Source organism: Lutjanus erythropterus, chromosome 4 (genome assembly GCF_056507025.1).
Source record: "Lutjanus erythropterus isolate fLutEry1 chromosome 4, fLutEry1.hap2, whole genome shotgun sequence".
Taxonomy (NCBI): Eukaryota; Metazoa; Chordata; class Actinopteri; order Lutjaniformes; family Lutjanidae; genus Lutjanus; species Lutjanus erythropterus.
Genome location: NC_139320.1, coordinates 29322540 through 29335739, shown reverse-complemented (window position 1 = coordinate 29335739; position 13200 = coordinate 29322540). Strand labels below are relative to the sequence as shown.

Here is a 13200-nt window from a genome sequence, read left to right as displayed (position 1 = left end):
ATAGGGGTTCATGCTCTGTGAACAAATCATATACGTCCTTTCTTTAGATAAAGAAACAGTTCCCATAGTTCAGGGGTTTATTGTCCCTGCATCCAGAATCAGCAGGTCAAATCAAAACATCATACTTTTCTTTGGTTTTATTGATGAAACAACACATCAGTTAATGGACATCCAGCTCTGCTTTGCAGACTCGATTTCTTTGTTCTTTGTTTCCTGTGTGAGTCCTTGGTGAAGTCCAGATCATGGACTGTTAGTCCTTGAAAGTGGTGAAGGACTGTGAAGTAAATATTTTCTATTTTCACATCACAATCTGTAACAAGTCAACACTGTAGATTTTGGGACAGGCACACAAAAAAAATAAAAAAATAAACAGAGATGCCGCCACCAAAATCCCTGTTCTGTTCTGTGTCCTCTAAATGTCGACAAGAACTACGGGACCCATCAGAGGTGAACTTTGTGTTCAGGAATTTTCATTTGTTATCTTTTTGAGTAAACACAATATTTGTCATGACATTTATTAAGATGCAAGCAAAAACAGTAATTTAACAAAACAAATAGATTAGTGTGGACGGGAATTTGTGACTGTTGGGTTTTATCTTATCTAAATTATCCCTTCATTTTTTTATACGTCTCTTAGTTTGTACTCATTGACTGTACTCTCTTTTAGAAATATTGATCATTTCATGTGTTTTTTTTTTTACAGTTAAGTCCTTCACTGAGATCAACCGGCAGCAGCAAGAGTCCAATGAGGTAACTCAGTCACCGTTGCAGACGTGGAATCACATTAAACACTGATGACTGATTGAAATATCTGACCTTTATTTCTGTTTCTCTCACAGGGATCAGGAAACGGACTCAGACGATGACTATGATGACGTGGATGTGTAAGAAAACATCAAAGTTTAACAAATTACCACAGCACATGGATGATTTATCCCAGCCTGAATTTCAACTGTTATTTTTACAAAAACACAGTAGATGATCACATGAAAAATGTGAGCCACCTCAGGAACATTGAATAGCGTGTTTGACTTCATCGCCAGCTGTCATTTCCTCGTGTTTTATTTTGCAATGACACTTTGTCTCTGTCTTTGCCTTTTGTCCACCACAGCCCCACGATACAAGCCACCAGGTCAGCTGAATAAACACAAACTCACATCTATATTAATGTCTGTTTGCACCAATTACACACCAGACTGAACCAACACTCTCTCTGCCAACAGTTTCATCATGCCAGCTGATGAAACTCCACCTCCACTTCCTCCAAAGGTAATTATTATTGAGTGGACAGGGAACAAATAACTGAAAGCATGAAACCTGTTTTTTATGTGTCAGAGTCACAGGACTGTTTATTTGATGTCAGAACAATTAGAACAATTTTTATGTCGTATTTCTGTGTTATTTGTAGTTACAATAGTTATTACCTGTTAATATAATGTTAAATAGATTTTATTTAGATCTTTACCGTGCATGGGCCTTTATATTTCAGATGTTGCACCACATTTCCAGTACTCCACTGTTTGGAGAAGCATTACATATTTTTGCCAACTGAAAAAATTCACAGTTACATTACTTAAGCCATTGTTGTGCTCTCTACAAAGCCACAAGACTCCGTTGGGAAAAACAGCAATTTTACCTCGATGATCACAGGATTTGAACGCAGGAGTTACTCGTCCACTGCTGCCTCAATCTGTTAGTTTGCTTTGTGTTATTGTGTCTCTTGGTGTTTTCAAAGGTTAGTTCAAATTCATAGAAATAACACAATAACGCAAAAAAACTAAGTGATCGAGGCACCGCGGACATCAAGGTAAAATTACTGTTTTTGCCAAAGGAGTCTGGTGGCTTTGGAGAGAGTGATATGGAGAGATTGGAAAAGTCCGTCTGACGATTGTTGTTTTTTTTAAGTGGCTAAGTTTACTCCTGCTGCTTCTCCAGATTGCCATCAACTATAGGATACTGTAATCCATTGACTATAGATAAATAGCCCACCTCAAACAGCCCCACTTTAAATTATCCAAACTATCCCTTTATCCATAAATTTTGTGGAGTTTCTGCATTCATACTGTTTTAAGTAGGGGATTTATTTCACAATAATGACCTACTCACATTATTATCCTGCTTATTACATGATTACTTACCAAAATAAATTAATAACTTGACATAAAATATTGATTTTAAAAAGGATTTTGTTGATTTAAAAATGATTGTATTGTTTCTCCAGAGAATACAGAACTGTGTCCATAATAACGGCCTGTTCTTCATAGCAACGGTCTGTTATAAAGAAATAACAGACCTTAGAATATTGCAATAGACCAATCACAATTGAGCATTTAAATAAATAGAAAACGTTATAATTATGCTGCTGTCTGATAAAAATTGTGACCAATCAGGATACAGATCAGGACAGCAGTGTCTCATGGCAGCAGTCACACATTTCAGTCCTGGACCACATCAAACCTCTTCCTGCTTTCTCGTATGAAATCGTTTTGGAGGAGAACATCAGGGAGTTTATACTATTTAAAATGTGAAAACCGATAACACTAAACGTGACTGTGTGTGCTGCGTGTGTGCAGCCCAAAGCACGGAGCAGCTCAGCACGGAGCAGCTCAGAGGAAAGTATGGCAGGGGAAGATGATCGGATGAGGAAACCCTGCTCTCTGTACGCCCCCTCCCCTCTCATCAGGACCTCCAGTGGGACGCACACCCGACCTACGCCCCAACCACGAACCTCACGACACTCAGGTGACTCCCTCTGCCTGACCTTTATGCTGTACTGAAGGGGCGCTGTCACACCAATGGCTGAAGGAACAAAATGCCAACATACAAAATATATTAGCATTTCTGTTTTGTCCAGTCAACCATCACCCAAAAACATCTAATAAACAGTCCAAATCTTTGTTTAGCTACTGCAGGAGATTTTTCAACTGCAGAACAACAGTTTTATGAATACACTGCAAATTATATTACATAGTCTCTTATTGTGTGTCTGTGTATGTGATCCAGACCCTGCGTCCTTCCCTGTCCAGTTGAATGACATCCCAGCAGACCTCCTTCCTCCTGAGCTCCCCCCTAAAGGCATCCGCAGACGGCAACCTCCATCAAAGGTAGAGAGCCTGTACACAACCTACTAAATGTCATATTGAAGATATTCACATACAATACAAAGAAATGGTATTAAATTAAGCAAAAGAATGTAGGGATTAATTTAGTTCAGGTGTGACAGGAATGAAATGTTCAGTTTATGAAACAGAAGCTGACATTCAGGAGTTAATTCAACTATCCATATCCTCTCCCCTTCACAATCTTCTCGTTCTGATGACACACTCATCACGATATTTTCCTTTCCGTTCCCAGGACCCTGCTGAGTGTGTCAGCCCCATCATGAAGAAACCTCCTGTGAGTTTCTGCCGGTTTGCCAGAAGTTCTCCTCCCTTCGTATCAACTCCACTGCTGAGTGTTTGAGATTTAATGATTTAAATTTAGCAGGCTCCATATTGTCTATAATATTTTGAGTTTAAATTCGTGAGATTGGAGCTTGCATGTGTGAGACCACCGACACAAATTCACCCCCAGTTTTTTTAAATATTAAACCCCAAATGTTTGTTTTTATTACTTTCATTAATGATGAATGAAATGAGCTGAGGAATAGAAGAATTAAAATGAGACGTTTAGACAAAATGTCAACAAAATCAACAAAATTCAGTCCAGATATACCCGTATAAAACATTCAAGTAAGAATATAATTGCACAGACTATATATGCATTAATACACACATGATCACATCCCTTCACTTTGTCTATAAATACAGACATGTTGTTTGTATATGTGAAGTGTAGTTTACTTCATAGGTGTGTATGAGGAATACATGTAAACTTTTTCTATATGAAGAAGTAATAACTCATAACAGTGAAGTAAAATTCAGAGATTAGATGTCTAAATGTCACTCCCGTGTCTGTGGTCTCACAATAACCACAGATTTATCACCTAATTGACCTTTGACCTTTACCATTTAAACAGAAGCTTTCTGTAGGAGGACTGTAGGTGTTTGATTTTAGATAAAGCAGATAAAAACATCCTGGTATGAGACTTCACATAGTACTAGAACTGATATAAACTGCTGAAAAGGGGACAGAATGAATAATTTAATGCCCTCCCATTTTTCTGCAGGTCTACTTTAAAAAGATCTTTCATGGCTGCCCTCTCAAAATAAACTGCTCCACAACGTGGGAAAACCCAGCTACCAAAGGTTGTATCATCGCCGTAAATTCACTTCAACTTATCAAACTTCTGTTTATCTTCTCTGACCAGCCTGTGTTTCTTTTCTCTCTCTCCCTCAGACCAGCATCTGATCCTGGGGGCAGAGGAAGGAATCTACACCCTGAACCTCAACGGTCCAGAGGCCACCATGGAGCTGGTACGACCTTTGTCTGGTTAATACAGAGCTACATCAGTGTTTTACAAACTTTGGGATGGAAACAACAGGTGGGGTGCGAGGAAGGTGAAGTTGACGCCAAATTTACCACAGATAAAAGTGGTCCGGTTCAGTTAATGTTTATGTTTTGTTCTGGATGTTGCTGTGATGAAAATCTCAGAGATTTTAGACGGGAGACACAACAGGTGACATCACCATGAAACTTCTGCAGTTGATTACATTAAGACAATTATTATTGTTAAGGTTTTCTGAAATTTTAGTTTTGCATGCAAATGAGCCATTATCTAATTAAATATATGCTGATATGTATACACTTTGCATTTAAAATTCTTGTTTCGTTTTGTTAACATATTAAAGTCAGTGGTTTTTACAGAAGGAATTTCAGATTTTTTTTTATCACTCCATAAATCAGAACAGCCATAAAAACTCTGTTTAAATTTTCATCAGGTTTTATAAATAGAATGTGTATAAATGATATATAAACAAACCCCTCTGTAAAGACCTTCAGAATATAGATGCAAATAAAACTGTAAAGTTTGATGTATTTAAGTTTTGTGGAACATACATTTTGCAAGACACTACAGGTGGATAAGGTAAAAAAAAACTCTCTCAGTTGATTATTTACATTACAACAATTGTTTTTTGTATTTTCTGAAATGTTATGTTGCAAATATGCAAATGCAAAATGTGTTGCAAACTTTAGAGAATTTAGGAGAAATCCACAGACAAAAAAAGAAAAAAGTGGAATAAGATAAACACCTGTTTCAGATGTTTTCACTCTACTAGTCTGAAAAAGATGTATTGTGGAAGCAAACAAAAACCATTCTTTTGATCAGAGGCTCTCTCAAAAGAACCCTGAAATAGCACCGTTGCAACAAAACGCTTGAAAAACTATAAAAGAGCTTTTGAAAGAGACACAGTGAAAGAGCAATAAATAAGCAGAGAGTGAATGGACGTCTTCTTTTTCTCTTTCAGTTGTATCCTGGGAAGTGTACCTGGGTCTACACCATTAGTAACGTCCTCATGTCTGTATCAGGTGAGTCAAAAGAGTGTCAAAGAAGAAGAACAAGTGGATCTTCATTTAGGTGTGAGGCTCTCTGGGAGATTCCTGAAAAAAGATAAAACACCTTCACTGGAATTTATAGTTTAAAGAACATATTGTGGAGCTGCTAACAAAGAAGCAGACATGTTTTAATTAACAGCTAAAAGGATTTCTGATTCCCTTTCTGTCAGCAGACAAAGTTTTCTTGCTTTCTTAATATTTATGTGGATTTAATGTCAGGCGGTTTGGAGTCTGAACTAGCTCTGGTTATGAATGTGAGTGTTTGTGTATCTGAATTCATCCTGTGACGACTGAAAGAGACGAAACAGTCCAATAAAATGAGGTTTCAAAGTTAAAGTCTGATTCTGTGTTCGCAGGTAAATCATCGCAGCTTCACTCCCATTCGCTGAAGGAGTTGTACGAACAGGCTCGGAAAGACCAGAGGATGGTTGCCTTGCCGACTCACAGACTGTTACCAAGGTAACGCTGGACGCTGTATTTCAGTTTATGTCACTCTCTCTCTTTTTAAATTGGTTTTAGGTTGAGTTTTGATCTGTTCTGTCTTCAGGAAATTTGCAGTGACGTGTAAAATACCTGATACCAAAGGCTGCAAGACCTGCTCAGTTGGTGAGTTCAAAAATAAATAAATAATTTTTATTATCTATATTATTAAAGCTGTGAATTCACTCACTGTATGGCCATGGTATGAGAGTGTGTGTGTGTGTGTGTGTGTGTGTGTGTGTGTGTGTGTGTGTGTGTGTGGGAGAGTGAGTATGTGTTCAACTGTAGTTGGAGAGTCGGCGTGATGGAAAAGTTTCTGCATTTCTTTTCATCTGTACCTGTCTGCCTTCCTTTTATTTTTTTATTTATTTATTTTTTTTGAGACGCATGTATTTTATACATGGTCCCTGATATAAATCAATTTAATAAATTAAATGGCTTTTGGTGCAATCTGAAACCATATTAACTGCATGCTAGTTTTAGGATTTAAACAACTTTAGGGAAACTAAAAGAGGCAGATTCCCGTACAGCAGACAGTTTTACAGTGTTAGTTGGTTCAGTGAGATAATCAACTGAAACTTGTTCTCCGTCTCGTCTCCTGCAGCAGGCAGCCTGCAGCGAGGCTGTGTGTTCCTGTGCTGTGGTCTGGAGTCCAGTGTGGTGCTGCTGCAGTGGTACGAGCCCATGCACAAGTTCATGCTCATTAAGGTGCGTGTGCAAAACTTTAAAGTTCTCTGTTATACTCCTGTTATCTCAGTCCTCAGAGGAGATAAAGTGAACCAGCTTTAGGTTGATCAGTGGCGTCTGTATACACGTCAGTAAGGAAAGGTGGCTTCTAGTGTTGCTCATGTCAAGTCCAAAAAGTCTTCATTTATTTACATTTTTTTTATTTCTTCATTTATTTATTTTATTTGAAAGGGGCCAATTTTCCATTTATCAACAAAAGTATGTGCACCTGCCTGGGTTAAAGGCTGGCTTTCATTGGCAGTAAATATGTACAGTAGTTTAAGACATACTACAGTGTGGTAAAAAGCAATAATGCAATACATTTAAGCAACATGAGCACATAAAATCTAATAGCAGATGCTACAGATGCTGTGTGAGTACAATCATGTTAAAGGTGGATAAGAATAGCATGACATTGCTGGTTCTTAATAAGCCATTTCTTATAGTTACACGTTAAATGAATAATATGATGGGGACTCTGATTGTGGTGCTCAATTCCCTGGATGTGATGCTCTGAAGGAACAGACAACCTGGATAAAACAGTTTTCCTGAGTGGGATTGTGCAGTAACTTCTAGCTGCACCTCTAGCAGCTCTGCAGTAGATCTGAAGTTGAAGTTGATGAAACCAGGCAGAGGAGGAGGAGGAGGAGGAGGAGACATCTTCATTAAATACAAAAAGTAGAGCCTCTTTAGTTTAAGCAGGATATATTTCACTATCATTGTCAGTTTCTACAACAGAGAATCAAACAGGTCCAGCCATTAAAATCTGCAAATCCTGGTTTAATAACAGTTCTGTAGTCTAATCCTGTGCTCCAGAGGAGTCAGAAAGTTGGAAACTTAGGGAGCATAACATCGTGGACAGATTATTTCAACCCAAGATGAATGTATTTGACGTCAGTGTCAATGTGGCAGCAAACTGCAAATGCAACACAGCATTACGCTTACTTTAAAGGTCAGTCATCATGACTCATTTTCATTTTCATTCATCAAAATCTCAACCTTTTCTCTGATGGATCACAGATGTTTTGCTGCATTTTGCACTGAGGGTCATGTATTAAAAGAGTGAGCAGAAAGGGACGATATAACATGCTGTGCTGATGGGAAACGGTGGAACACTAAAGAGGATATTCATTATGCAAATATAAGAAAAATATGTGTATGTTGAGATGATGTATACTGTGATGCCATGGGCTTGTCTTTGTTACTTGTCTGTCTTTCAGTTTTTTACCAGTTTTATTGGACTGTTAACGTTGACAGAAGCTCATAAAATGACTACTGGCAGAGAAATAAAGCATTTTATAGCCACTATTAAATTTATGAGTTAGCTTTAAACCATAAAATAGTTATGGTTTTGAGAACAGACTCAGTTACACACCAGGCTGTGGCTCAAAGGTTGCAGGTTTAAGTGTCCCCGAACAAAACACTTAACCTGTCTGCTTTGTTTTCTGCACCACGTGAGATGAGAAAAGCCACAGCTAAATACACAAAGGCATTTAAAAGGACATTAAACGCTGAACTTACGCCTTCCCTTTTTCATGCTTGCAGCATTTCGACTTCCCCCTGCCCAACCCTGTGCGGGTGTTTGAGATGGTGGTGGTGCCCCAGCAGGAGTACCCGCTGGTGTGCATCGGTGTGTCTCGGGGGTCCAGCCCCAACCTACCAGTCTTTGTAGAATACATCAACCTCAACTCCAACACATCCTGGTTCACCAACTCGGGGCTGGGTAGGCTGAGTCTGCATTATTTGATTATTCACACGCTTTAGAATACAAGGAACAACAAATGCAACACCATGACCTGAGCAAACTTTCTGCACTTTATTTCTGATGCTGTTGTTTTTGTTGTTGATGGCGGTGTTGTGTGTCTGTGTTTGTGTGTGTGTGTTCTTACAGAGAAACCATCCCCAGATGTAGTTCAAGTAAACCAGTTGGACAGTAACTCACTGCTCGTCCTCATAGAAAGTAAGTAACACAACAATTAAATAATTATAGCACTGACAACAGAGCTTTCTGACATTATTCACAGATGCATGTAACAACACAAATATTTGTACATTATTGTGCATTCCAAATATACAACTATGGGCTTAAAAATACCACAGAGCTAAATCAGCTTCACAAAGAGACCATGTGTTGAATCGATGAGGCGTAGTGTTGCATTAGATTGTGTATGCATTCATGTTAAAGGTAACATATCATTCAAAATTCACTGTTATGGGGGTTTTCAACATGAATACGTGTCCCTGGTCCAGAGACAACTGACATATATATGAAGCCAAAACATATTTATCGCCCTCTTGTGGCTGACTGCAGTATAGGTCATTAACTCTGCCCTCTACATATTAGCAGATGGAACATGGATCAAACCAAAAAAGTATGCATGAAATATATTTTTCCCAAATATGATTTCTGTCATTTTATGTAGTTCTTATCATTCTGATGTATGTTCTAGTGCACATTTATCTGCTAAGTTTGGATTTAATTAGTTATTTGATGCTATAAACAGGGGGTTCACGTCATTATTGACAGCAGAGCTCTGCTTGTGATTGAGTCGTCTGGCTGTATGGGCGGGACCATATCGCACCTCCAACCCTGATCACTACTGCACAGACTCTGGCTCCAAATTACATCACCAGTGAGAGACGGTCGCGCTTGTATCTGTGATATTTTGGCAGATATTTGGGGGGAAGTCGAGACACAGTGTGCATCTTTACACTGACAATGCTAGAGACCCACAAAATATGAATCGTATCCTCTCCCTTTTTTTGCTCCATTTATCAGGACGTCTGTGTTCCAAAGTCTGTGCTCCAGTTTGCCTCTGCATGTGACGTTTTATGGGGATTTTTTATTCTCAGCATATTGGACAAAATATCCATCACACAGTTTTACTGGGTTGAATTTTTCCAGCAGCTTCTTGTGCAAGTGTGCAAATAAACTGCAAGACATTACTGAGATCTTCATCATGGAAAATACTAAAAAATTTAATTTTGTTGATGTTATTCTTAAATAGTTGTATGCTGTGATACTGACAATCAGACAACAAAGGGAAAAGGTTATTTTCTTTCATCAGACAAACCTAAGTTTTGTCCAGCTTTTTCTTCCATCTGAAGCCAAGATGTCAAAAGTACATCCCTAAAAGAACTGTAAGAGTGCAGATAAAGGCTGTGCCATTATGGATCCCACTACTATCATAGGCAGAAGCAGTGTGGTTGAAAAATGATGCTCAGAGGATGTAAAGTCCAGGGGGAGGATCTGACGTAGACTTTCACTTCCGCATGTAATTGTGATGATGGGACCTGTAATCAAGTGTAAACTCTACATTATGTTTCGTCCATGTTCTGTGTACCTCTTTATGTCCACACTCATGGATCCTCTCTCCCCCACAGAGACAGTACATATAGTTGGTCTGGAGGGGGAGCTGAAGAGCAACAGGCCTGACACCACCTTCTGTCATGATGTTGAGTCTATAGGTGAGAGCATCCAGTAAAAAAAAAAAAAACAATGTTAATACTGTAGATGATTAGAGCTCAGTATTGACTTCGTCTGTCTGTCTGTCCATCCAGTGTATTTGGATGACACGCTGCTGGCAGTGTGGCGTCACGGCTGGCAGAGAAGAAGACAAGGTTTCACAGAGGTGCTGGAGGAAACCACCGACCCCAGAAAGATCTACAGACTGGTGCAGTCAGACAGGTACAGCACGGCTTCACTCAGTGCTGCGGTGTTGATGTCTGGTTGCTGTTGATCTTCTGTTGATAAAAAAAAAAAAGTCTCTGCAGTCTCTGTGTTCTTTTATTTGTCTTCTTGGGACATGATGGCTTTTTTTGCTCCTGCCAACTGTCAGCTCAGCCTCTGTTTACTGAAATGTAAAACCCAACACTCCATCTGTGACAGAGAATGTTTCCCAAGAAAGTTTTTCAAAATCCAACAAAAGTGAAGAGAGTCCTGAGAGCCATTCCAGCAACTGCTAAACATGTTCTCAATTATAGTTTAGCATGTTAGCATGCTAATATTATTAGCACTCACCCGAAGTACAGCTAAGGCTGATTGGATATTGAAGACATTAAAATTATAACCTGATGACGGTGCTAGATGAAAAATATGAGGACCACCAAACTTGTTACAATTCAAGCTGAGGGCATCATGAATGTTAAGTGTCAAATCTCAAGCCAAGCCATCCAATCGTTGTTGAGATATTATACTAAAAGACAAAAACTTCACTTCATTGTGGTGCCGGAAGACAAGTCAGAGGATCTGTAAGTTCAGTGGGAAGATATATTTCACATATATCGTACCAGAGGAGGAGATATTTCACCAGAGGAGCAGGCATGGACGATACCAAACTATAATTAGATGTTACACTGATACTTTTTCTTACAATTTTAACAGAACTGATATTTATCATTTCTTAAATATTTGTCATTTTTCAAAATAATGGTCACATTAAGAAAAAAAAGATCAGAAAATCACATGACACATCATTAATAACAACCTTATTACAAAAGCTAATGTGAGTTAAATAAAAATGTTTTTGCCAATAAGTGTGAAAATAGTCTAATTTATAGAAAAACTATGATAAAATTATGATAAAAATAAAATATCTTGTTTTGTTCAGCCAAATTTCAGTGTCATGTTTTTAAATGTTTGTAGAAGTTATTTGTGTTGCTGTCGTCCGCAGCACACAGTAACACGGGCTAAATATGTCTCACTGGGCTGATTATTGGCACAAACATTACACAAAAGTACTGAAAACCTTTGGAAGTGATGCAGCCACCCACAGTTTTTAGTGTATAATATTACTATTGATTGTTGTTTAAAGGAAGTAATACACAGCGGAGGAGATGACAGATAGAAACATTTTTGTGACCCCTGTCCTTCCATAACTTACATCAGATTGACACTGTCCTTGTGTTTCCTGTGAAGATTTTCACTGAGTTCAGGCAGGTTTAAACTCCACCATATATGTGCTTCCCGTCCTCTGACCTCCCTGACCTTCTCCCTGCAGGATGGTTATCTTGGAGACGCGTCAGACCGAGGAGCAGTCAGGGCTGTCCAACCTTTACGTCCTGGAAATTGCTGAGAACTACGTCCTGCTACCCTGACTCTCCTGTCTGCTGGCATGGAGCATCATGGGAAACTCCCAGCTCCACTTCTACAGATCTGTCTTCATGAACTTTAACTGGCGTGGACGTGTCACTGCCACGGTATTTTATTTTCTAATGGGAGGAGAGGAAGCCCAAAGAGGATGACGTTGAGTTGAAGCCTTTATCCCTCAGTTTTGGGGAGCCTGCTCTTATATACATCTGGAACCATCTCCACGATCCAAACAGCTGAGAAGACCCTGACTAAATAGTGAAGGAAGGTTCTCCTCTGACACTAAAGGGGAGTATCTGCTTTCTTCTGCCACTGTGTTGTCGATCACAGCAGCTCCTACCTGCAGGGACTGAAATATACAGTATGGCTTCCCGAAGACGCCACATGCACGCATAATGAACTGAAGCATCGCAGGTCTGCTGCTGCTCACGCTGTGTGATTTGTACCCTGAGTTTATGTTTCAGTGTTTCACCAAAGATATACACTCCTTGCTGCCGTTACACTGTAATAAAGTTAATTACCACAAGATGAGGCGAACTGTATTGGCTGAGGGGAAATGGGGAATATCATTACCGTTAATGAAAGTGTGAGTACATTACGGTTTTCGAGTTGTGGTGTTGTGTGATTTGTGTGTCCACCGATGTGCTGCTATGAGAAGAAGGTGTGTAATATTTCAACTTACCCAAAGCCCTACAGCAGCGAATTGTTCTCACTTTGTTCCTCGCTGCCTTGTGAGAAAGTACAGAAGGAGATTAGTGCCAGCACAGATTGTATTTGATCTGCAGAAATCTGTCATGCTCATGTTGAACTGCTGAAAGTAAAACAAAGCATTTGATAATAAATTAATCCAATTCAGTCTTCTGAGTACAAACACACAGGCATGAAGGTGTTGGGAAACAGCAGATTTTTACTTTATAACAAACACATGATACAGTCAATAATATTTGCATTTAATTTCAAGCCACTGCACTCCGCTTTTGATTGTGCATTACAAATCTTTAATTTGTATTAATTTATTCAGGAAAGCAATTTTCTTTTTAATATTTAACAGCTGAATACGAGCATCACAGTGTCAGATTTCTGCAATTCAAATGAAGCTTCCTCTGGTGGCACTAATCTGTTTCCATAAAAAAACGACTGAGTTATTCTATGTTGCTTTTATAAGAGGCACCGGCCAGAGTTATTTTAGTTTTGCATTTTTTTTTATTTAGTTTTTAATTTTTGTTTTCAGCTCAGCTCATTATCAGTTCATTTCCAGAGTGAGTTTGCTCAGATCAGTTTTGTTTTTATAGTTTAAATATGTTTAGTTTTAGTTTAATTTTTTTATTAGTTTTGGTATTTTAGTTTTTATTATTATTATTTTTACTATTGTAGACATCTCCGTCTCAATAAATATTTGCAGCAGGAAG

The 13200-nt window shown here is 38.7% G+C and overlaps 1 protein-coding gene across 2 annotated transcripts in view; it reads left to right on the top strand.

Annotated features, from left to right (window-relative positions):
• map4k1 (mitogen-activated protein kinase kinase kinase kinase 1) overlaps positions 1-11991 on the top strand; it is a 47203-nt gene extending 35212 nt beyond the window's left edge. For both annotated transcript variants that reach the window (XM_084717556.1, XM_084717554.1), the window contains exons 15-32: positions 704-750; positions 840-884; positions 1112-1132; positions 1224-1269; positions 2574-2742; positions 3004-3104; positions 3355-3396; positions 4169-4247; positions 4339-4415; positions 5409-5469; positions 5853-5955; positions 6044-6102; positions 6581-6684; positions 8248-8425; positions 8594-8662; positions 10087-10170; positions 10264-10390; positions 11703-11991. In XM_084717556.1, coding sequence (XP_084573682.1) covers positions 704-750; positions 840-884; positions 1112-1132; positions 1224-1269; positions 2574-2742; positions 3004-3104; positions 3355-3396; positions 4169-4247; positions 4339-4415; positions 5409-5469; positions 5853-5955; positions 6044-6102; positions 6581-6684; positions 8248-8425; positions 8594-8662; positions 10087-10170; positions 10264-10390; positions 11703-11799 — 1509 coding nt within the window. In that variant the 3' untranslated portion in view covers positions 11800-11991. The remainder of the gene's footprint in view (positions 1-703; positions 751-839; positions 885-1111; positions 1133-1223; positions 1270-2573; positions 2743-3003; positions 3105-3354; positions 3397-4168; positions 4248-4338; positions 4416-5408; positions 5470-5852; positions 5956-6043; positions 6103-6580; positions 6685-8247; positions 8426-8593; positions 8663-10086; positions 10171-10263; positions 10391-11702) is intronic.
• Positions 11992-13200: the final 1209 nt, after the last annotated feature.